Source organism: Suillus plorans, assembly GCF_016647745.1.
Source record: "Suillus plorans strain S12 chromosome Unknown HD556scaffold_11, whole genome shotgun sequence".
NCBI classification, from domain to species: domain Eukaryota; kingdom Fungi; phylum Basidiomycota; class Agaricomycetes; order Boletales; family Suillaceae; genus Suillus; species Suillus plorans.
Window position 1 is genome coordinate 816,343 of NW_024537395.1, and position 24,636 is coordinate 840,978.

The 24,636-nt window shown below is 46.5% G+C and overlaps 4 protein-coding genes across 4 annotated transcripts; 2 read left to right on the forward strand and 2 right to left on the reverse strand.

The window, feature by feature from the left end:
* Nucleotides 1–964, reverse strand: HD556DRAFT_1231331 (uncharacterized protein; the record flags this gene model as incomplete). Its single annotated transcript, XM_041297420.1, has 3 exons — nt 1–492; nt 550–774; nt 830–964. 3 exons carry the CDS (start codon nt 962–964, stop codon nt 1–3), a joined length of 852 nt encoding a protein of 283 aa, XP_041163884.1.
* A 12,759-nt stretch (nt 965–13,723) lies between these two features.
* Nucleotides 13,724–14,754, forward strand: HD556DRAFT_1231305 (PIN domain-like protein; the record flags this gene model as incomplete). The annotated part of the gene is made up of 4 exons (XM_041297418.1): nt 13,724–13,849; nt 13,905–14,020; nt 14,075–14,204; nt 14,254–14,754. Coding segments are annotated over 4 exons (873 nt in total), but the record flags the coding sequence as incomplete, so codon positions are not given.
* A 1,506-nt stretch (nt 14,755–16,260) lies between these two features.
* HD556DRAFT_1430716 (uncharacterized protein) lies at nt 16,261–17,322 on the reverse strand (the record flags this gene model as incomplete). The annotated part of the gene is made up of 5 exons (XM_041304933.1): nt 16,261–16,449; nt 16,505–16,674; nt 16,730–16,796; nt 16,863–17,117; nt 17,170–17,322. 5 exons carry the CDS (start codon nt 17,320–17,322, stop codon nt 16,261–16,263), a joined length of 834 nt encoding a protein of 277 aa, XP_041163886.1.
* Nucleotides 17,323–18,490: 1,168 nt separating this feature from the next.
* On the forward strand, nt 18,491–19,714 carry HD556DRAFT_1305689 (uncharacterized protein; the record flags this gene model as incomplete). The annotated part of the gene is made up of 4 exons (XM_041299814.1): nt 18,491–18,654; nt 18,713–18,880; nt 18,935–19,029; nt 19,080–19,714. 4 exons carry the CDS (start codon nt 18,491–18,493, stop codon nt 19,712–19,714), a joined length of 1,062 nt encoding a protein of 353 aa, XP_041163887.1.
* Nucleotides 19,715–24,636: the final 4,922 nt, after the last annotated feature.

The window sequence follows — 24,636 nt, forward strand, 5'->3', positions numbered from 1 at the left end:
TTAAAGTTTCAAGCGCTTCATAAACTGGTCAATCAAGCTCGTCGTAAAGTCCTCCACCACTTGGAACCTCGCGATCCCACATGCTTCGCTTTCAATGTGCTGCATCAGGCCTGACACCAACTTGTACTTCCTCTTGCACTTTGGGCACTTGAACTCATCCGCGTCATGCGCCGGAGAGTTGATGTGGGAGTTCAGAGCTCCCAAGGTACGGAAAGTACGGTGGCAAAGATAACACTCGTAAGCAGTGCCGTTGAATGCGCGCTCTGTCACATAGTAAGACACAACGCGGGTCGATCCGCCCTCTATGCGGCGAGAGACCGAAATCGTAGGCACTATATTGAGTGCATGGACTGCCGCAGTTACTTGCGCTCGTGAGATATTGTGACAAGTCCCCGACTCGATGTGAAGGGCGATCGAGGAAGGGGTCTTAAACCTCTTTGAGCACAGAGGACACTCGAAATCCAGGCCTTTGTGCACAGGGGAGGATGAGTGCTGTGTGGCGGGGTTTTATCAACATAGGAAGGGTAAAAGAGAGAGAGCCGGACTTACTTGATCCAATGAAGTCGGGGTGGCAAAATCGCGCGAGCACAAAAAGCACCAGTTGTGCTTTAAGCTGGTAGCAAGGTGCTGATAAAGGCTTGCCAAGTCAACAAACCACCTGTTGCATCCCACGCAGAACGGTTCTTCGTCATCCGAGTCATCGTCATCATCGCTCTCGGATGCATACTCGTCTGATTCACTGTCGCTGCGATGTACCGCAGCGTTTTGCATGTGCTGACATAAAAGGAGCGTGAGTTGGGCGAAAAATAGCAACAAGCGCCTCGCGCACCTGATCCAGTCCAGTAAAAGTAGAGAATAGTCTGTCGCAATCCTCGCAGAAGGGGTGGTCAGCTTTGTCGCGACAGTGGGCAAACAATGCCTGAGTGGAACGAAATGAACGGTCGCATTGATTACACTCTGCCATGATAGTGGAAGTCAAGACGAAGGTCGCCACAAGGTTGTCGAAGTATTTATTCAAATATGAACGTAACGTAACCATGAGGCTGTAACGAAGCAGCTTGAAAGGGGCACGAATTCTTGCCAATTGTTCAAGGCGGCCCTGATTCTGTGGCAAGCATTAATGCTATACGACAATCCTCGTGCCAGATACGTATGTCCCTAAGTTATCATTGTGATTCTGTTGTCGTGAGACATCTGACAATGGGACACGCGTATCAAGCAAGGTCGTGACATGCTAGACAAAATTTGGCTCGGCAGCCTCAGCTAGCCACTGGGCCATCTAGTTGCTGCTACTGGCTTGCAGGCGGCCGTATGAAACAGAGTGCTGCGCAGGTAGTATCATCATGATAAGAAAATGAGTAAGAAGGGGAGAACCAATAGTCGAGTAGGAGACCTCTGACCACTAGCTTTCAAGAACAATGTTTACCTGAAACACTGGCAGCAGAATTCAATGACCACAAAAAAACAAAGTTGTAATTAAGTGGTCAGGTCAGGATTAGCTGGCGTAAGTTGGGACACACTGGCACTCCTACCGTGACAGTGTTATGGTCACGTTAATTAGACCATATATGGTAGCTCAGTCAGGTCACTTCGAAGAAGCACTGATCATGAGCAAATTGACGGTCATGCACAGGCTTATGCGAGCAACACCGCCACCACACCATGCAACACCCAAACTGAGGAGGATGCGACCCCAGGCAGTTGCAGGAACCAGCTCAGTGATGGAGAAAAAAGGACTGCGGGAGGAGACATGTGATTGACGTAGTGCTGCCAAGGTCCGGTGTAGAGACTGATATCTCTGTGGCCTTGTAGAGGTCTAAATTCCCAACATCCCAACCACTTCCAAATATAGCACGACTCCTATCTCGTCCCAGCGCACTTGGCGCTTTGATGGCCGCTCACGTGCACGAGCGCTTCGGTTGCGCATTGGTGTGCGCGTCCTCGGTTCCGTCACTCATCCTCCGTCCATCCATTCCATGTCCGTTCAGTTTGTCAGTGCGTATTCCTATCATAATTCCATTTATTCTGACATATCTCCGGTGCTTATGCTCATATTCCGTATGTTTTGTCATGGACCCTTAGATTACATGTTATCACATATTTGCCTCGCTTCTCAGTTCGCTTTAGTGCTTGACAGCACTTAATGCTACATAGATAGAATATATATATACTCGCACCTTGCTGTAGAATGATTATCTCTCTCCCCACACATCGTTGGACTCTAAGTCTAAGTTCTCTGTCATATCCACCGACTGACATTAAATATCTAAATACAATATGAGCGCCCGCCATCATACATTACTAGAACCTCTAACAGTCGTTTTCCAACTCATTAAGAGTCGCTTCGCTCCACCACCCGCAACCGCGCATTGCCCCCACTCAGCGTGTGTCATCGCTCATCATTGCCCAGTAGCGCTTCATGTCGCTCTTGCTCGCTCGTGCACCTTACCAGGCTTGTTACAAGTAACATCGGTCACGTGGCCCCCCTATCATTTTCCCTTCATCCTCGTCCTCACCATCTACTGGCTCGTACTCCTCTACCGGATATCCGTTGACCGGATCCTTGGGACCGTTCCCGTCCCTCGTCTCCACCCCATCATCTGCCTTATCTCTGATAACGCACCAACGTGCGCATGTGCCTTGGCATCATGACTTGCCCAGACTCATGCCACCAATGTGGCTCTCCTTTCTCGTCTCCTTTGACTCGCTGTAGAAACAACAATACTGAGAGGAACAAATGATGCTCCAAACTGTATCTGTAAATGTTGTGAGGTCGCGCGTTGCCTAGTCTGCTATACCTGAGACGACAAGTGCATTCAACCCTAAAGGGGAAGCGAGTGCAGCAAGGATCTGGAAGTAGGCGCTGAAGGCGCTACTGGTCGGCCAATGCGAAGCGCGCAGGTACGCGCGAGGCGCGGGAAAGCGAAGGTACGCGCGAGGCGTGGGAAGCGCGCGCGCGCGTGAGCGGAAACAAGTGAGAGTAAGTGTGAGTTTGCTTAAGTGATGATAGATGAATAACAAGAGATGTGAGCGCGAGGTGTCAAAGAATAGATTGCAACTATATTCTCTAGGTGGTAAGTGGGTAAGTGGGAGGTCCAGTCCAAAGTTCGAAAGTTCCTAATAGTATGTAATGCTGGCGCTTATATACGGCGCCTAAGCGCTGTCACGCGGAGCCGAAGCGCTACCGAGTAAGGTATGTAAAGCTATATGTAAGTAAGGGTCCATGATATAAATAAAGGTGGAATGATATGTAAATAAGGGAAATGAAAATACACGCACTAGAGAGCTTGGTGGACAGTGGATGGATGCTTCCGGAAGGCTTGCGCTATAGGGCGATCAAGCGCGGGAAAGCGCGCGCGCGTATACATCGTAAAGCGCGGGAAAGGTGCGCGCATGGCGCGCGTTGCGCGGGAAAGCTGCGCCTCATATAGGGATAGCTGCAGATAGCACACAGAGTGATGCTGCAAGTTCGTGCTGTGTACTCCCTAGTGAATACTGCCATATCACACCATGAGAGGCATGAGTCTCTACATCGCACCTGCTGTGCATTGTAACTCTACCATTGGCTCGGTCCAATGTTCATCGGTCTCATTCTGCATTTGACCTCACATCACTAATCAGGCTGTGTTGCCAACATACCTATACCCTTTCCGTTTCCCCTTTACCCTTACCTACAGTACGGTAACCCAGCCCTCAACCCTTTCCACTTAGTATAAGTAGTCGGTCATCTTGTATTAGATTCCCTAACTTGAATCTACTCAATCTTCCCTCAAAACTACTTCCTTCAAGAGCCTCTCAGCTCTTGTCTCTAGTACAACTTTCTTAGGTGCTCGTTGCACTTAAGGCTACCTCGGTCAACGGGTTATTGTTAGGACAAGACTGTCCTTTCTTTGACTTCAGTGACTTCACAGACAGTCGTCTTAGAAGTCACATGACACGCGCGTCTGTGATATCTGCCGACTCGACGTCGCCAGTCTCACTCGCTATACCGGATCCTTCCAGTTACATCACGAACGTTAGTGAACGACGTCCCTCTTAGGGCTCCGCATAACAGACCTATTTGAGTGCGTAACAAGGCTTGACTAAGCGCCCAGTTCAGTGTTTCCCTCCATATATATACTTAGAGGAACCTTCTCAGTAGCAATCCCCTTGGGCCGACATTAGCTCGTGCACAGAGGACTACTTGAGTACATCTCATACCACCTATTTTCCTACACTTCACATTCCTCATCTACACTGGTTTGGTCCGGTTCTTGGGGCAAATTTTCTGAATGCTGAACCGAACCATAGGTTCAGTTCAGCCATTTGGTTGAACCCTGGACTGAACATGTTTGGGAGGTCCGGTTCGCGTTTGAACCAGGTTCGACTAAGCTTGGACCATCTGTTTGGTTGTATAGGCTTGAGACTATGAGTTTTCATGTAATTTGAGTTGGACAGATAATGAAAAGACTCTATAACATAAGGAGAACTCCTTTGTACAAAGATTGAATTCAAGTTTCTAAAATAAACACATTTTATTTGCCTGGTGCGCATAGTTCCCTGATCACGTTCTCATCATTCCTCTTCGTAAAACATATCTCAAATGGAGTAGCATGTATGTTTGCAGTGTTTGAGAATGCAAGCGTGTCAATCTTCACTGCAGGATTCTCCAAAAGGCGGAAAGCCCACAGAATAAGAGCCATGTTGATGAAGAGTGCCCGACAAGGAACATATCAGCCCCCCATCCAGAGTTGAGTCTACATGTGCAATGTACCAAATATCTATTAGTAGGTCCATATTGTTCTGTTCCATCTCGTGAATTGAAACGGCACACTGCATGAGGGGTTAGATAGAGATCATGTTTGTTACGACTGGGATGAGTCGAGCTATCCTTTGTCTGAGTAGACAATCGGTAAGATACCGGATAGACGTGAGTCTGCTCTCGAATGAGAGATCAAAGGTTCTGGCTAAGGCGAGTGTTGCTGACTCCCTTAGAATAGTGGTTCTTAGACAGTAAGGTTGGAGACCTTACTGAAGGACAATGTTCCAGGTAAAACCCAGTAGATTAAAGTAAGGAATACAACTGTAAGTAGCTAGGTTTATATACAAGTGTTCAAGCGGAGCTTGTAAATGTGTTATCAAGATAGAAGCGTGATAAGAGAAAGATAAGGCGGACAGCCCGCTTGGCGAAGATAGCGAAGATAAGAGATAAGCATGGTACGGACGGCCCGTTTCGTAAGTGAGATAAAAGAAATGAGTATAGGGGTTAAATGTTACTGTAACATTACCCCTCTGTTATGGTTGAAGTCTCCGACTTCAATATTCCTCGGTGTTGACATACTCGTCCATGTGTTCATAGTAGATAGGGTCTGCGTCGGCATTGCAGAACTCCGGTTCGTTGTACTTGGTGGCATACTCCCGATTTGCCCTGTCTATCTCATCCTGGAGTTCTTCATCTTTCCTGGCCTCCCATGCCGACAATGCTTTGTAGAAGCCTTCATCGGTGTAAACCAATGGGAATAACTCTTTCGTGGCGGCATAGGGACAATAGATGGAGAGATGGCCAGGCTTCTGGCTCTGGCATACGCGGCAATGGTATTCGGGGCAGTTCTTGTGGTGATGCCCGAGTTTCTTACAGACACGGCAGACAAAATTGTCTGAGGAGAACTGGGGTTGTTTTACTGTGATGACGTCGGGGGTTTCGGTGAGGTCAATGACTTCACGCTTCTTTCCCTTAGAAGCTCTAGTCTTCGACACTCCGTGCACGGTAGCTCCTCTGCGGGTCTTTCGTTTAAAAACGACGGTGGGTTCGGGGATGGGTAGTGGTTCTTCAGCTGGCGCTGGCTGAGCAGCAGGCTGAGTTTCTTCTCTAATCGTATTTGTAGCAGGTACACTGCTGGGGGGAGTGCTAGCAGAAGGGCTTGGCGGGCGACCGACTTCGGTCTTGTTTCGCTCTGCAACAGCCCGTATAACTGATTTACAGACAGTGCTGAAAGCAGAAGGAAGCAGCTGAATCTCAAGGCTGTGTATTTGTCTCTGGAGGTGTTGGCAAGCGAGTTTGAGGGCATCGTTTTCTATTTCCTTGAATCTAAGTTCAAGGGCGGCGGTGGCGCGTATGACGTGAATCTGGGATAATATGGGGGCGGCAACAAATGCGGGTTCTTTGGCGAGTTGATTCTCTAGTTCAATTGCGTGGGGAAGGGACAACAAGGTTGTTTCGACGATGGCGTCGTCGTCTAGGTCAACGATATTTTTCTTGTACGTGGAGTTTTCGAGGGAGTAGGCGGATGAGGATGATCCAGTAGGGGAAGGTGTCAATGGGGGAGTCATGTTACTTGGGATGTTTGTTCTGAGGGGAATGGTCCGTTCAGTTCAACTTGTGTCTCCTTTTATACGTTGTTAAGAGTTCTTTCGAACTCCGCAAGTTCTCCTCGGGTATCCACTCGTTGCTTCCGGAAGAGTAGCCTATCCAAGATACGAGATAGCGTCTTCGTTTACCCGTGCCCTTATGGCTAAGAATAGCTTCTATTTCGTATTCTTCTTCGCCATTGATAACATCAGGTGGAGGTTCGGTGTAGTTCGGTCCGTGTATCTCTGTTTCGCGATAGGAGGATAGTTCAGAAGCATGGAACGTGGGGTGAACTTTCCATTGATCTGGGAGTTTCAGGGTGAACGTGATGGGAGATAAGACTGCGGTGATAACGAATGGACCATATCGTTTGGGCGCAAGTTTCCTAGATGGTAAAGATGTCAGGAGATTGGTGGCCGTGAGCCATACCTTATCTCCTGTCTTCCATGGTCGGTACTTCCCATGGCAAGATCTTTCTGCCATTCGCTGCATAGCGATGTTATGGCAGGCGAGTGCTTCTTCTCGTATCTTCTGGAGGTTCCTAAGTCTTTCTTCTGCTGCTGGCGTGTCTGATACCGGTAAGATGTGGGGAATTCCCCGTGGCTCGTAGCCCATCATGAGAAAGAATGGGGACGTGTTTCTGGCGTCATGTTTTCGATGGTTGTGGACAAATTCGGCGATAGGAAGATGGTTGGACCATTCTAACGGGTTACTTCTACAGTAGATCCGTAGGTAGGTTTCGAGTTCTTGGTTGAGACGTTCTGTCTGCCCGTCTGTCTGGGGGTGGTAGGTAGTTGATGCAGCAATCTGATATCCAAGAAGTCGGGCGAGTTCTCGAGAGAATTTTGAAATGAACTGTGGTCCTCTATCAGAGATCACTTTTTCGTGGAGGCCAAATCTCTTGAATACGTTTTTGAGGAATAGTTTAGCCACTCCTTCTGAGGTGATGTTTTTGTTACATGGTGAAATAATTACCCCCTTCGTAAGCCCATGGTCTACCACGATCATAATAGAGTCAAAACCACCTGACACAGGCAGATCGGTGATAAGGTCGACAGATACTTGGGAAAAGGGGCGAGTGGCAACAGAGGGAATCGGGCGTAAAGGTGGGGTAGTAGGATGCGTGTCGGCTTTCATCTGCTGACATAAAGCGCATCCGTCGACGTATTTGCGAATATAGGTTCCCATGGCGGGCCACCAAAAATCCCGCTTCACTAGCTCTTCCGTTTTGAACCGGCCGGGGTGTCCCGCTGTAGGGTGATCATGATGTTTAAATAATACATCATGCCGTTGGGCCACTGGTACGTAAGCCCTGTGTTTATAAAAGAGGACGTTATTGGTGCACGTCCAGTCGGAGAGGGCGGATTTCATGGGGGGAAGGCACACACCGTCCAATGCTTGTAAGGCTTTCTGATATACCAGATCCTCGGCAGAGTTACGTGCAATGCTTTCTGATAGGTCATTATCAATCAGCCGTACGAACATGGTATCAGGGAGGAGAATGCGATTCTCGCTATCATCTTTTCCGAGTGAATGGTCTGGTCGTCGTGAGAGTGCGTCAGGGGCAGCCAATTTGGTTCCCGCAACGTGGTGTAATTCCAGCTGAAAATTGGACAAGATGAGCTGCCAACGCGCTTGTCGTCTTGTTAACTTCTGAGCGGAGCGGAAGTACAGGAGATTCATATGATCCGTGAATACTATCACGGTATGGGGGCTTCCTTCCAGGTAGTGGCGCCATTCAGAGAGTGCTCTGATGACTGCCAATAATTCTCTATCAAAGATTTCGTAGTTTCGTTCTGCGGGGTTGAACGATTGAGACAAGTAACCGCATGGGTGGTACATCCCATTTTCATCAGTCTGCAATAGTACTGCTCCAGTCGCCGCAAGCGATGCGTCGGTAGCGATTGCAAATTGTCGGGTTGGGTCAGGGTTTCTTAGTACTGGTTGCGATAAAAAGGCGTTTTTAAGACGGTCGAAGGCATTCTGGCAGTCGTCTGTCCACAGGAATGGGCGATCTTTCTTTGTAAGGTCAATAAGAGGTTGAGCGATGTCTGAGTAGTGAGCGACGAATGCTCGGTAGAAATTGCAGAACCCCAGGAACGATCATGTGTCTTTTAGATTTTCCGGGGTTGGCCAATGCTTAATTCCATCTACTTTGGCAGGTTCCATCCCTACTTCTCCGGGTCGGATTATCATTCCAAGATACTCCACTTCCTGAGCGTCAAAAGTGCACTTTTCTGGTTTGACAAACAGCTTTTCTTTCCGGAGAATGTTGAGGATTTCAATGGTTCGTGCTCGATGTTGTTGAAGATCTTTTGAGAAGATTAAAAGATCGTCCATGTATATGACTAACCACCCCTCATTTATCTGTTGCTGATAAAGGTTTGCCATGAACGCCTGGAATGTTGCGGGGGAGTTTGTTAGTCCGAAGAACATGACCGTTGGTTCGAATAGTCCTTCTTGCGTAGTGAACGCTGCTTTCCAGCAATCTTCAGGGTGGATTCTAACGTTGTTGTACCCCGATCTTATGTCGATCTTCGTGAAGTACTTGGCGTCATAAAGTCGTTCGATGAGGGATTTAGGCAAAGGGAGAGGGTATTGGTTTCGTATGGTCCAGTCGTTAAGATACCGATAATCTTGACAGGGACGTAATTCTCCGCTTTTCTTTCCTACGAAAAAGAATCCGCTAGCTTGGGGGGATTTAGACGGGACAATGAAGCCTTTTCTGGTGTTTTCTTCAATAAAAGTTTTGACGGCTTCTCGTTCTTTTCCTGATAATGGATAAACTTTTGACGTCTTGGGTACGAATCCTGGTTTGAGATCGATATGATGATCTACCCCGGGCCTTTCAGGCGGCAGTTTGTTAAGGCCATCTTTGGCGAAAACATCTTGGTACTGGTGTAGAAAGGGGGGGACGAGTTCTTCGAAAGTTTTCTTCTGTTTTTCTATTTCTCCTGTGACTGCGAATTCTTGGGCTTTATTGCTTGTCTTCCCGAAGTTTTGTTCTCTTTTTGATGTTCCATCTCGAACGAGCGGGGTGTCGAAAGTTAGATCTTCGATGATGCGCACAGTTGATCCGTCAGTGGCGTATTCAACGAGTATTTCGTCGTTGGCTAGTTGATAGGCTAGTGGGTCGAGGACTGGAGATCTAAAATTTTCTGACCAAACGTCTTCTTTAGTGTCATAGTTGGGGACTTCTTCGTCCATTACTTCTTCTACAGAAGCGGTATAGGGGGAGGTGGTTTCATTAGTTGCCACCTTCACCTGTACTGGCTTCCGTAGTTTAGAGTTTACCCAATCTCGGGACGTTTCCTTTTTGACGGCTTTCTCCTGTTTGAAGAGTGGAGGAAGGGATTTTCTTCGTCGTCTCCTGTCGATGTTCTTTTCTATAGCCAACGATCTTTTCGTTGACGGAAGTGACACTGTTTTGGTTTCCCAATCGATCTGGGGTTTCAGTGCAGAGAGCCAAGGGAATCCCAGGAGGATTTTGTCTTGTTTGGCTAGTTTTGCTACATTGAATTTTCCGATCATAGTTCGCTGATCGATTTTGACCGTGAGTACGCAATAGCGGGAAATGAGTCCTCCTTGAGCGTCTGATCCATCTGCAGTGATGACAGGGAAAGGTCGAGAGAGTTTATGGGTTTTTATCTTATGCCTTTTGCAAAAGGCATCGCTAATAAAGGTTCCAGATGCTCCGGAATCGATGATCATGGATGTTTCGACGGTTTGTACGCGTTTATCGGAAAAAATGGATGCAGGAATCCTTAATTCATTTCTGGTTCCGATAGAACGTATTAGTCGTACATGAGTGGGATTTACTGATGTCGAGGCAGTGTCCCTTTCTAAAAATCCATCTCCACGAAGCGGCGTTCTACTTTGGTGAAGTCGCTGTCTTCTTCTTCCTCGACTTCTTTCGCTTTCTCTTTCATAATTTTCCTTCGGATCGGTGTTTTCCTTTTTGGGGTTTCTTCTTCGTTCTTCTCCTTCTTTCTCCTGATAGGAGTTTTGGAGGAGGAGGCGCGACTTTCGACTTTGTCGTCGCTGCTGCTTTCTTCCTCTTTGTTTCTCCGGATCTGGTCCCTTTCTCTAGGGTGGAAGGAGGTATTGTTGGCGCGATGTCCTACTTGGTGACATTTGAAGCATCTCCCTTCTTTGAGATGTTTCTTCAACTCTGCGTCTGACAGACGGCTTATGCGATCGACTTCCATATCGTCGCTCCTTCTGGGAACATAATGCTTGTTCCCGAAGTTCTTCTTCTTCTGCTGGTTGGGTCTTTCCTTTCTTTTGATAGCTTTCAATCTTTGAAAAGTGTTATCGAGGTTGATGCAGGTGTTGACTACGGTGTCAAAGTCGTCGAGACTTTCACCGGTACGGTGCATGCTGTCTTGGAGCCCGTAATCTAGACCTTGTCTGAAGAACTCGATAAGGGGGGCTTGTTCGGTCATCCCCGCCCTGTGTGCGAGGAGTTTGTAGTTGGAGATGTAGGTATGAAGGTCTCCTCTCATTTCTAATCCTCGGATTTTCATCATGGCGGTTCTGGCGGGGTCCATGGGTTTAAAGGCTTCGTCGAAGTCCTTTTTGAAGGTGGCCCAAGTTCCGTAACCGATCATTTGGCCAGAGGTGTCTTTCCTCTTAGGGTCTAGGGCTGCTTCCATGAAGTCTTCTGCCCATATCGCCGTGTTTCCCTTTGTCATATAAGACAATACTAGGATGATCTTCTTCTTGTCCTCGTTGTATACCTGATCGTTGATATCAAGGTACGCGTGACATTTCATCATGAATCTCTTAGATTCTTCTCGGTCTCCATCAAATTCAGGAGGGGAGCCGATCTTGAGTTCTATATCTTTGGCTTTGGTCGTCATGGTATTCAAAGGAGGGATATTTGGTAAGGCTCCTAGGTTCAAGGCTCCGATCAAGGGAGTTAACGAAGTCGTGGTGTCGGTTTCGTTGCAGATGGCAACGGTTCAGTTGATAAGACTTTAATCTTTTGTTACGACTGGGATGAGTCAAGCTATCCTTTGTCTGAGTAGACAATCGGTAAGATACCGGATAGACGTGAGTCTGCTCTCGAATGAGAGATCAAAGGTTCTGGCTAAGGCGAGTGTTGCTGACTCCCTTAGAATAGTGGTTCTTAGACAGTAAGGTTGGAGACCTTACTGAAGGACAATGTTCCAGGTAAAACCCAGTAGATTAAAGTAAGGAATACAACTGTAAGTAGCTAGGTTTATATACAAGTGTTCAAGCGGAGCTTGTAAATGTGTTATCAAGATAGAAGCGTGATAAGAGAAAGATAAGGCGGACAGCCCGCTTGGCGAAGATAGCGAAGATAAGAGATAAGCATGGTACGGACGGCCCGTTTCGTAAGTGAGATAAAAGAAATGAGTATAGGGGTTAAATGTTACTGTAACAATGTTGGTGTCCCTTGACAATGACTTACTGTGACTTTGGCATCGTATTTCCTAATAACCAACATCCAGGTAATCCAGGCGGTAACAGCAACCATCTTGTGGCCTGGTATCATTGTTTCACTATCCAGATGCTGGCTAAGATAATGATAAGGGTCCGGCTTCTGGATAGTCACGATTCAGACATCTCGCTAGAACTTGATGACCACCCTGGTGATAAGAGTTAGAGTGAGTCGGAGTGTAGAGGAGTGACACATCATGGATGAGGTTTGATGTGAATGCAGCATTGATGCCCTTGATGCAGCATGAGATAATACTTGAGTGCTGTCTGAAAACAAACATTGTATCTATTTGTGATGGTGTAGTCTTGTGTCACAGCGTGTCACGACTGCAGCAGGTGCGACGAGACCGCGTCAATTTCACCCAATGGCCCAAACCTGTGGTTCCAGACACATGCCTTTGTGTATATTGACACATAGTAAATACTTACATATTTTTAAAAAAGCGTGAAGCCGACAAAAATTGAGAGGTTCAAACAGGTTCAAACCTATTCACTGCCAGCCCAAACCCTGAACCTCAGAAAGGTTTGGTTCTGAGTCTTGGCCGAACCTTGGACCAGACCATGTGTCCGGTTCAGAACCGGACTGCAGCAGCACTAGATCGACGTCATAGATGGAAGAAAGAATGAGGTGTTTCTGAGCCGCTGAAGAGCTTGAGCCACCGCTGGGTGAGGTGAATGGATCTGGATTAATGACCGGGTGAGCCAAAGTCCAATGCATCCAGGAAGATGCTGAACTGACTGCAAATTTCCCACGTCAGACCGTCAATCTACCATCTGGATGGAGCTGAGGTTTTGGTGAGTACCTGTCTTTTCCTCTGCAAAAAAAATAACTGTTGGGCTGATGGACTGCAAATTGACAGTCCTCGGCTTTGCAGTCATGGCAGCTGCAGCATAGCCACTTGATTGATAATACAGGTGCACCCTACTACATTGTCCTCTCCTTGTCCTCCTCCTTAACATCCATGGCCACAGTGTTACAATAACATGCCGCCTTCACCCTATGCTCCCTCTTCTCAACTTACTGACATGGCGGAATGCTGCCAGAAGCCTAGAGCGGCCTGGATGCCGCTGGAGACCTAGAGCAGCCTAGAGCTGCTATGACATCACCCCTGGCCTAGAAGGCCTCCCAATCCCATCATGATGGCTGTCCGCCTCATGTAGAACTAGACCAACGTATGCCACCTCATGCGCTGATGGACTCAGGGGCCGGAGCGCCTCATGTACTTATCTTGACATAGAAGAGGCGCCTCAATGCATCTTATCAGACAAGCATGACTTGCCTCATGGATCTTATCTCTGACTAGGATAGATCCACAGATACAGACTCCTCCTGAACTATGTAGTTAGACCCTATATAATGTAGACACATATCATTGTATTCCCTACTTTGATATACTTGGTTTTCCCTTGAACATCCTTTCAGAGTGACCTGCAGTCCCTCTGTCCAGACAGCACTTCTAAGGCAAGCCGATGCTACCTTAGCCATACATCCGTTAGCCCTACAGCTTGACGAGCTGCCGTGCTTACCAAGCTCATAGGAGGATACCTCAGCATTCCGCTGAGCTTAGATACCGTCCTTCTGTCGCCAGACGATTAGCTATTCAGCTAGAGAAGGCTCGACCTATCCAAGTCATAACACACAGCACACAACTATCTCTCTTGCAAATACAACAGCTGCAGCTTGTCCTTCTCCGGCACAACGATGGGTGTCAATCATTTATGGGAGGTATGTACTATGTATTGCCCTGCTAGTATTTCACTTGGACAGAGACCTTATGCTCTGGCTTCACAGGTGCTCGAGCCTGCCGCAACAATAGTGTCCATCGTGTCCCTCGCCCTCTTGAATCGATATGCAGGACCTGCCCCTCACCTGCCCTCTGGACCTTTCTATTTTGCCTGGCTTGGCTTGCATGATTCCTGGTGCAACTCATCTTCTGCTATGATGGTGACCAGCAGCCAGAGGTCAAAAGAGGCTGCCACATGTCTACAAGAGACCATTGGATGGTTAAGCCCACGCAACGTATCCTGAATGCCTTCAACACACAATGGATCACTGTGCATTGTTGTTCTTTCCCTGCATTTGTCATTAATGTCATTTTTTGTCATTAAGGCTGCAGGTGAAGCTGAAGTGCAGCTAGCATTGATGAACAATGCAGGAATTGTTGATGCTGTTATGATGGATGACAGTGATGTCTTCGTCTTTGGAGCTAAGACAGTCATTCGAAAGTAAGCTCTTTGTTTTTGTGAGGGCAGCTACTAAATGGGGTTTCTTTTTCTCAGTTCGACATTCTCATCTGATGCGACCATCAAGCTTTACACCACGAGTGCTATCCAGGAGCATGTGGCGTCCTGCCTTATTGGTGATGCCTTTGTGATGATAGCTATCTGCTGTGGTGGTGACTTCGATATGGTATGTTAACTATCCTACAGACACTTTCTCTCACTAACGTCTTTTTCAGAAAGGTCTTGCTGGCTGTGGCCCTGAGACTGCTCTCCGTCTTGTTCGCTGCATGAACACCAGCATACTGGCACATGATAGCATTCCACTGGATCAGGCCCTGAAGCAGTGGCGGGATGCTGCTCGATACCATCTTACAGATGATTCCACTGGGAAACTAGGCCGAGCTCACTCTGCACTGGCCCGCTCGCTCGCTGAGTCATTTCCTGATCCCCATGTCATTAATCTGTATGTGCAACCTGCTGTCACCCCACTCGCAGAGTTGCCTGTTGTGCAATCTCCTGCCCCTCCTGATCTTGCTCCACTAGCCTTGGTCATCCAACAACTCCTGGGCTGGGAGCCAAAAAAACTTGTCAGTGCCTTTCATTCCACCATCTGGCCTGTGGTTATCTTGCATGAAATGCTCAACGACCTTGCCAGCAATTCGCCTGCAAGTGACAAGGTAAGTTTTCAGTCATTCTACACTACTAGACACACTGGTACATACTGTTCTGCAGAATGATCTTGCCTCTTGCTGCACAAGGGCAGTGTTCCAGTGCCGTGCTAGGTGCCCTAAGAAAGTTCTTTCGGGCATTGCAGGACATGATAATGATGTACCTGTCGGTGATCTGGAGTGGGCCACACTTCACCTGCTCGAAGGGCCAACTGGAATCTCTACTTCTCAGGATGATGAGAGATCATCAAGCAAGTATATTCAGGTGTGGCTTGCAGACCGGATCTACGACTGCTGGGTACAGACAATGGTCCCGCTCTCTCCAGGGCCTTCAAATTCTCATGCAAAAGATTTAATTGACCTCAGAACACACCAGGGCCATACTCCCCAGCCATCTGCTCCTGCAGTCTCCATGGCCACCATGTCTTCTGTGGATATCATTGACCTCACCGAGGATAAAAATGTGACTGGTGGTGCGCTCATTGATGACACACAGGGTGAAGGAGACCTACCAGGGATCATTGATCTCACAGGTGAAGGTGAAGATGCTGAAATCATTGACCTTACTATCTGACTGTTTGTGTAAATGTTTGCTCCAGTATAGTGTAATTATATGTTGTTCTTCTACGAATCTTTTTCGTTTATCTACTCTTGCACTCGGTGTAATGAGACAACAATTGCTTGACACTACACAAAGTAAGTAACCAGCAATATAAAATGTTGTGGTCTTGCGCAGCCTAGTCTGCTATACTTGTAGACAAGTGCATTCGACCCAAGGGGTTAGCTATCTGGTATTAGTCCGAAAGTAGTGAGATAATAAGTGATCAAAAGTCCGAGCACGGGAAATGAAGTCTGAAGGTATAATTATGAGTCTGACGCCAAAGTGTCGGGTCCAATGTTTTTGGGTTAGCGGGTTTTGGGTGTGGGTTCAGCAGATTACAGAGAATAGTGATAGTGAGTGTTGGGAAAGCGAGCGGTATGCGGAATATCGACAATGACAGGTGTTTCGGATAGAAAGAGCGGTAATATTCGCAATGTCAACTAAGAACTATGAAATATCGGGTTTGACCACAAAGCGTCGGGGAACAGCTCCCCACTACTTGGATGATAAATAATGCTCGAGGTCAGTCCAATATATATGTAAGTACGTAGAAATGCAGAACCTGTAGGCAAAAGTAGCAGCGGAATATTTCGGATCCGAAGTACGTGTAAATAAACATGAGGCACTGCGGACTATGGGAAAACATGTAATAGCGCTGGCTACGACATGAGTAATGTGCAAAATAATCAACTACACACCTAGTGGGGCTAGCAAGACAAGACGGCACATGGATAGGACAAGTGCACGGGAAAATATCGGGTCCGCTGCGGCCGAAATGTCAGGTCTGCTAGTCAAAGTGTCGGATTGAGTGGGAAGTGATTATCGTGCAACGGGCATTGAACATGAATCGTGAATCAGCTGAATACAAGCCTAGCACAAGCTCGAGTGCTACATCGGACTGTTTCATTATCTCACATCAGAATCTACCATTACTCTCCAGTGTATTAGTACAGTCTCAAGCATAATGACAGGTTCTACCACAAGCATGGCAAGGGTCCTTGCTCCCATCCTTCCCAATCACAGATGTTCCTGAAGTACCATCTGCATACCTTGTATAAAAATTGGCATTCACCCCGTCTGAAGGAGTGAGTACCATAAGGATGTGGGTCCACACCAATATCCAGGAGGTTATTACAGAAACATTCAAGGAATGCATCAGAGGTCTACAAAATTTATGCAAATTATGAGAAGCTAAGCAAAGAAGCATAGAAAACTCACCATGCCATCAGTGGGATTGACACTGATACTGTCTATGCCAATTTTCTTAAAAACAAACCCATCAAGATTCTCACACTTCTCCCTTGCTAGCATCCACCAAACTGCAAATGTTTGCACCAAGCACATCCATGGATGTTGCTCATCAGCATATACGTAGAATGGTGCTATCCCTGTACAGTTGCTAGTCAGCTCCAATATGTTGTGCATTCTCATCAAGCAACATACCTCTATATTGATGTGTTTTCCTGAATGACACCTCGAGTCTCACACAAAAGTCAGCAGGTCGGAAGCCCTCACCCTGGAGCAATAGTTCTGTGGAAGCATCAAGCCAGTTTCCTTCAACTGAGTTGTCCTTAACTTGGAAAGTGATATCTCCCCAAGTAATCTGTAACGCCTCATCATAGTGCAGGAGACAGATCATTGAAACCAAATAAAGTAGCAGAAGCATACTGTGGATCACAAACCCTGCCCACTCTGCTGAATTTTCAGCTTTTCGTTTGCGAGATGTTGGTCCATACTCCTTGCATGGTGTTGCCCAGACGAAATCCCATAGGTGCTTCATAGTTACTTCATCTATGGCTTGAGCACTTGTGATAGCTTCACCAGACCATACCTGACAAATGATGTCAGCCAGAGTTGCAAAGGAAGATGTACAAAATACTTGCCTTCCTTTGACAAAGACTAACCATGTATTGTGAGACTGTGACTGAGAGGGACAGGTTTCTAATTGACTTTCCAGCAATTTTTGGATGTTCTGACCATGGCTGTGTGCCAAGCTTGTGGTCATGACCAAACTTGTGGCTCACAGCAGCTCGCATCTTCTGTGCAGTGCCATATGTTGCACACAGGAAATTCAGAGGCTTTGCCTTGCTAGTCCAGATATCATTTCCGTCACATCTATGAACTCTGAGTCAGTATGTGCAGCACAAAGAAGTTCAAATGGTAGTACAACTTACTTGTCCATTATCCAGAGTGCAATCCACATGGGAAAGTCAGCAGGAAGATTAGGATAGAGGCCATTAATGTTGTCAGCCAACACAACCTTGTTTATAGTGATACAAAAGTCCTTAAATTAATTCCAGTACCTGTACTGTGTGTTAACAAGGTTTGCAGACAGAATATGATATGTACCACTGATAATCTTACAGAGTGGTGTCAACAATAACACCTGCTGAGGCTGTTTTAAGGCTTGCTGACAGTTGGTCATGGTGCACTGGGACAGCAGTAGGTGTCCTCTTATGTTTCGATGACAGGGTGTTAGTTTCATTTGTGCTGATGCGCAGTGTGCCACAGGTGGCCTTATTGTCGACATTGAAGCTATTGAGGAGGGATTCTACCTCCTCATCTTGGTCTTTAGCTACAGCTTTGACACTAATGCCTTAGGAGTCAACGGGATAAGCAGTGACACTCTTGAGTTGAGCTAGAGACATCGCGAGTGACAAGTGTAGGTATGAGATGGCTCAGACTAGCTTACATGCAGATGTTTCTGACATAGTGCAGAAATGTTTTGGTTTGATTTGCATTTAAGTGTGAGAGCTACTATTTGACACACCTTACTCACTCTGGGCAAAATCATGCTGGAATCTAGTGATGAAATACTCTGCCTACCCATCCTTGGCCGGGAGTACACACCTGGAACACCACTCATCACCTATCAATTCCTGGTGTAAGCAGATCCAGGCCCCTAAGACGTGCACAGCATACTGAAACATTAGTTTAATTTGCTTACCAACAGAAACTGAAGAATGACAAAGTTCAATGTCAGAGAGAAGCTCAGACAGTACAGAAGGCCAGTGAGTGGTAACTAAGAGGAATTGTTGCAGTGCCTTTGAGTATTAGTGGGACTCAAAATAACTTCCAAAACCTTTTGGAAACTCACATAGAGCATGGCTAAAACCTTCCAACACCTCAAGCAACTCAGCCTCAATTCAAAGTCAGTCCGGCATGGTATGGCAGAGTTTTAAAACATGCCTGCTACTCACCAACATGTTTGTCATTCTGCACGACTTCGAGCCAACACTCGAGTGCACTCAAGAGCAATGGATCCTCAAGCATCCACCTTCAAAGGACAAACTGCTGGCCCCGCAGTCACACCAGGACCCAAGATATCAATTCAATGGCAGGGCGAAACTGCTCTCACTGATGCCCTGGTAAACTATCTAACCACCCACCCACCCCTTTGATTGCAGGATCCTATTTTATTCGGAGGGGAAGAAAAAAGATGGTGGATGCTGATGACAATCCCATTGGCAAGGACAAAGGGCATATCTATAGTGCCATCGCCGGGCTCATTTTTGCGGATCACATCAAGTATGGCGCCGCATACCGTCAAAATCTGAAGAAATTTTGCAATTCAGTCTCCAACCAGATCTCAGGGTAAGTCCTCTCTTATTTTTTTTGTGCTCGCATATGCTGATTAAACACATCAAGACTCAGGACAAAATACAAACAGCACAAGGGCAGGTTCACGGCCACGGGCACTGGCATCATGCCACATGATGGGCAGTCTGCACAAAATCTCTTAGGTGAGTCCCTCATGCCTTGTCTTTGGTCTGTGGCTGATTGATTTTTGTAGCACTCATTCGTGCAGACTTTCCTTGGTTCTTGGATCTTGATTCCATCTGGCACAACAACTCCTCCATGGCGGCAAAGACTTACTCATCTCAGCTAGGCATTGATTATGCTGGCACACTGTATTCGCTTGTCCAGCCACATGGCAGGGCTGGCCCCTCAATGCACTTTGGCACCACTGCTGGGGCTGGTCCCTCCATACCGGCTGCTCAGTCCTCCCATGCATATCCGCCCTCCAATCTGCCCCCCTCCACATATCCTCCACTGACCTCATTCATCAATGAGCCATTGAATGCGAATGTTCCACTGACCTCATCCGTCAACGAGCTGTCGAACACAAACATTCCCCAGAGGCTTCCCAGAATGCCTGACCTACCCCCTGGCGCATATCTACCCTCTAACACATATTCACCCCCCAATGCATTCCCCTTCCCAAACACTAGTACTCCCCCTTATCCTTCCTTCCACCTTCCTGGACTCTATAATTCCCCTGACATCAATATCTGTGATGACTTTGGAGCTGCCAACAACAATAATGACTTGTATTTGGAGGGCACAGGCCCATTTTCTGTGCCCCTTGGAGATGCACTAGAACATCTTAACGGTGATGAGATGATGGACCATAATGGGGATGCTTGAGAGACGCCTCCCTGAGCCACAGGGAAGAAACACCAGCTCCCAACATCCCCATCCCCTCCTCCTGATGTTCCCTCCCCATTCGAAGTCCCTGCGAAGTTGCCAACGTCATTTTACAACAGTCACTCAGTGTTTGGTGCACAGAAGCCATCCAGCCGTGGGGGGCAATGTAAAGTGTTGTCGGAGATGTCCCACAGCATCTCGACACCCTCGTCGATGACTTGCAACACTACCCCCTCGTTGGACTACCATATGTCGCCTACCCTGCAGACCTCCCTGCCAAACAGCGTGGGGGCTTGAAGAAGAAGAAAGCAAAGTCGGATGTTCTGCAGGAGGTAGGCCACATTCGGGACGAGATCAAGAGCATGCATTCCAATGCAATGTCATGCCACGATAGCAAGCATCAACACTTCCTCACAAAGCTCGACGCGAAGAGCGAACACAATTGTGACTCAAAGAAATATGAATGGCTTCGCGGTGCCCGCGAGCATGAGGCCTCCCAAGCCACTGTCTCCCATCAACGTCTGCAGGAGCAACAAGATGCCGAGATTCACCTTTGCGAGACGGATATTTGAGTGCATGAAGTGCATTCGTTGGTGCTCGACAAGGAGGCCAAGACCCTCCGGCTCAAGATACAGTTTCACCAGATGATGCAGGGCAACAGGACCCCAGCATTGGATGGAGCTGCATGATTCATTTGTCGTTGTTGTCATCATCATCGCACTTTGTTTGTTGTTGCTGTTACATGTTGTCGCTATCATTTTATTTGTACTACCATCATATGTTCCATTTTTTGTTGTTGCTATGTTGTTGTTTGTCATCGTGTTGTCGTTGTTGCATGTATGTTTTTCTCCTACACTGTTCTCATTCCTTCCTTCATTGGTACTGCTCTGATTCAAGTTGGTGTTACATAGGTACATATATATGTTGTACATTTGGCAGTAGCACATGTCAAGTAGTACATGTCAATGTGATCCTCATCCTGCCCTATGTTGTGCATTAGATTGAGGACTGTCAAAGAGCTCATCCATCAGCTTTGCACAAGTAGCCTGACCTGGAGTGCCCTCATATGTCCTGTCACCAACTACCTCATCACCATCTGGAGCCTCAAACTCTTGAGCAATGAAATCTTCACCCTCTCCATGGTCCCACTTTAGAGAACTCTCATATGTTTCATCCTGTTTGCAACAATTGATTTCAAAGCAGATGATCATGTTGTGCAGGATGATACAACCCCAGAGTGGCTGCATTGAAATGTGAATGAACGGATAAGAGACCACATATGCACAAGAGTGACTGCAAACCCAGAGTGGCTGCATGTAGCAGAGAATTGGAACTTTGGCGGATGTTAGCAATGGTCTGGTGGAGGTCGATAAAGGCTTGGCAGATGTTAGGCTATGATGGTCTCAGAGGTGGAGGTCAACAAATCAGCACGCTGATGGTGGTGGAGATTCAAACTCTGATTCAAACTCCGACAAATCAGTTGGAGATCAGACGAGCTGATAAGAGATCACACTGTGAATTCCCCAGCATCATGCCTCATCAATCCACACATAAAAACATCTTGAATGCTGTTGATCAGGCTGCACTTGTATTAGCCAAGTTGCAGTATCAGGATACCCTCGACAACTGGTCAGACTTTGAGTCTGACACCAACTCTGACCTGGACTCGCTTTCAACTTCAGATGATGATAATATCAGTCTGTCTTTTAGCCCTCCATCCCTCATCTCCCCCATCTCCCCTATGACAGGGGTTTCAGATTCTTCCAGTGACGAATCCGATAATGTTGCTGCACCCTATGACAGGCTCCAGGATACCATTGTTGCTCTTCGTGATGAGGTCAAGAGGGCACATGTACTCCATAAGCCCGATGAGCCCCCTCCACAAGCACCTCAGCTTCATATGCTGGTTCACCACGAGGAACACCGCCCTCACCTGTTTTGGCAAAAACTTCATGTCAACCCAGAGATCTTTGACAATATCCTTGATCATATCTCTGATCACCCTATCTTCCAGAACCAGTCTAACAATCCTCAGCTCCCCATCTCCATCCAGCTTGCTATTTTTTTGAATCGTGCAGGCCACTATGGCAATGCCATTACTCTCGAGGATGTTGCTCAATGGGCAGGCATGAGTGTTGGGTCCCCTGGATGGTCGCAGTACTTGATGCCCATGATCAGTTTATCTGCTTCCCAGCAGGGGACTCTGAGGATAGTGACCTGGCTCGGAAATTCGCTGAGTCACGTACTTGTCCAGAGTGGAGAGGTGGCTTTCTAGCCATTAATGGCTCAACCATGGATCTGTTCACTAAACCTGGTTATTATGGTGAGACATTTTATGATAGGAAGTCCAAGTATTCTCTTGGCTGTCAGGTATTTTTTTTCCATCTTCATGTGCAAAAATTAATTTAATTCTAGGCAGTCATCTTGCCCCACAACCTCCTGATTGTCAACTACTCTCTTGGTCACCCTGAGAGTGTCCATGATGCATTTGCTTTTTGATCTACTTGCCTCTATAAAGAGCATGCTGATCTTCTGCCTGATGGTCATTGGGTTTGGGCGGACAGTGCCTATTGGAACCATGGTGTATTGCCCCTTTCAAAAAGCCTCACAATGGACGGCTGACAAAGAACCAGAAGACATTCAATTATCACCTCTCTAAGGTATATTTTTTTTTGGTGGTTTTTAATTGATTTACATTTATTTAGATTTGTGTTCGTGTTGAATACACATTTGCTGTTTTGAAGGGACGGTTTCAGTCCCTTTGAGAGCTCTGTTTCAGGATTTAGCCGGAGAAAGACCTTGATTTTGCTGTGCAGTGGATCAAGGTTTGCAGTCACTCTCGCGCACATGTGGTCTCTTATTTGTTCATTCACATTCATATCTGCTTGTATCCAGTCATTCTCACTCATATCTACCTGTTTACACTCATTTACAGCTGTTCATTCATGCTTGCACACATTTTGTTATGCATCCTAATGGTGCTCAGTCATGCCAGTCCCCAACACATTTGCACTTCTCCTTGCAGCCTGGTTGGGCCCAAGCCACGGCTTCAAGTGCCAACACATGTGTCATCCCGCACAGCTTAGAGCCAGCGCTCCAGTGCGCCAGGATTGAGGGATGTTTGAGGGAGGATAGTAGGGAGCCAGGGAATCCTGAGTAGACAGCAGGCTGAGCAGACAGAAAGCTTTGATTTCCTCTCTCCCTCCATTGATATTCAATTACATGTTAGCACATTAACTAGCTACAAATATATTTGTCTTATCCTTAGTGCATTGAAATCTCCTAAGTGCTTTGAAGTCCGCTCATATGCATATGTTATGCCACCTGTGCCGCAGCTGTTGGACGCTGTTCTAGCCAAGTTTCTCGATGCCTTTAGGCGGTGTTAGAAAGTTTAGCTGTGCTCTATGTGAGTTTCCAAAAGGTTTTGAAAGTTATTTTGAGTCCCACTATTCTCTAACGACAAGAAGGAATGGCTGAGGTGTGCAGCATTGAGATTGAGCAGTATCTGAGAGTATGCCGATTGACTCATGAGTATTGCAGCTTGTTCCAGCTGAAGCTCAAGCGAAAGCGGGGGGAACATACCTCTCGCAAGACCTTGTCCCACAAACAGGTCGAGGATACATTTGGGGTAGTGCCACCAACTCTCACTTACAAGAGCAAAAAGAGTGCGGATCGCACTGTGAACACATTATGGGTTAGATCTGCGCTGAAAACGACAATGAAAATATGAAATTATCTTTAAAATCTAATATATAGTAGCAGTCTTCTCATTTTATTGGGTGTACATAAATAAGTTTATGTTTTTAAAGTCCTTGTCTCACCTACCAGTCATTTTATCAGTCTTTAGTTTTTGTCTAAGCTCTACTGGCTTACATGAGATCTTTCAAACACTAAGAACCTTTCTGCTAACTTACATCTATCTAGCCATTGTTATTCTCTTTAAATTGACTAGCTCAAATAAATGTTAGTATTTCATATAAGTATGTGATTTGTAGTGTCAACAACACTTACATTAATGATCACTATCAGCCTTATAAGGGAACCCCTGGCACTTAATTACCACATGAACCCTGGAATATAGAACCTACTCCCTATCTCAGTGCTATATCTACTTCTTTGGTGGAACTACTTACAGAGTCCTCCAAGCAGCAACATGTAGCTATAGTCCTACAAACACCAGAACCTTTAGAGAAAATTATTATAGATGTAGGGGACTTTGGAAGTAGCCTTTATTCCACCAATGGCTCTCAAAAAAAATGCTAATGTCATACTTCTGCAGTATCAAGTCATGATGACTGGGGGTGTAGCTGGACTTGAATATTCTGCAGGCTCAGATGAATAGAAACACCTCCATAGTGGACCAAAATTTGAAGCTAGAGACCTATGGAATATACAGCCTTGCAGTCCTCTAACTACATCTTCCACTACCCTACACATAGATACTTAAATGATGGATCAAAAGAAATCACTAGGAAAATGTACTTTAAGCTATCAAAATAGCCTTCATAACTATCTGAACTTGTATAATGAGGCTGAGTTGCTGGAAGTAAAACACTCTTCTAGGGCACAAGAGATGCCTGGGGTTGAAGCCATATAGTCTGTACATAAAAGACTATGTAGCTTCAGATAGTAATTATGGTGCTAAATAAGAACCACAGTGTAAAATGAAGGAATGTCATAATGAAATATTCAGCTTTGTAAGGCAGGGGATTCAAGATAGTGGTAGGCATCTTCTTTATCAGAAACCTCAATTTGAGGCTCAGCTAGGTAGTCATAATTTCTCTCAGCATCCTCACAAAAGATAGAACTAGTATGATATTCTGTGCACATAATTATAAGCCTAGCAATAGTAATATGATCAGGATGAATCATAATTTCTATCACTCTGGCACACTCTTTAGTCTTTTTGGAAAATGATTTAA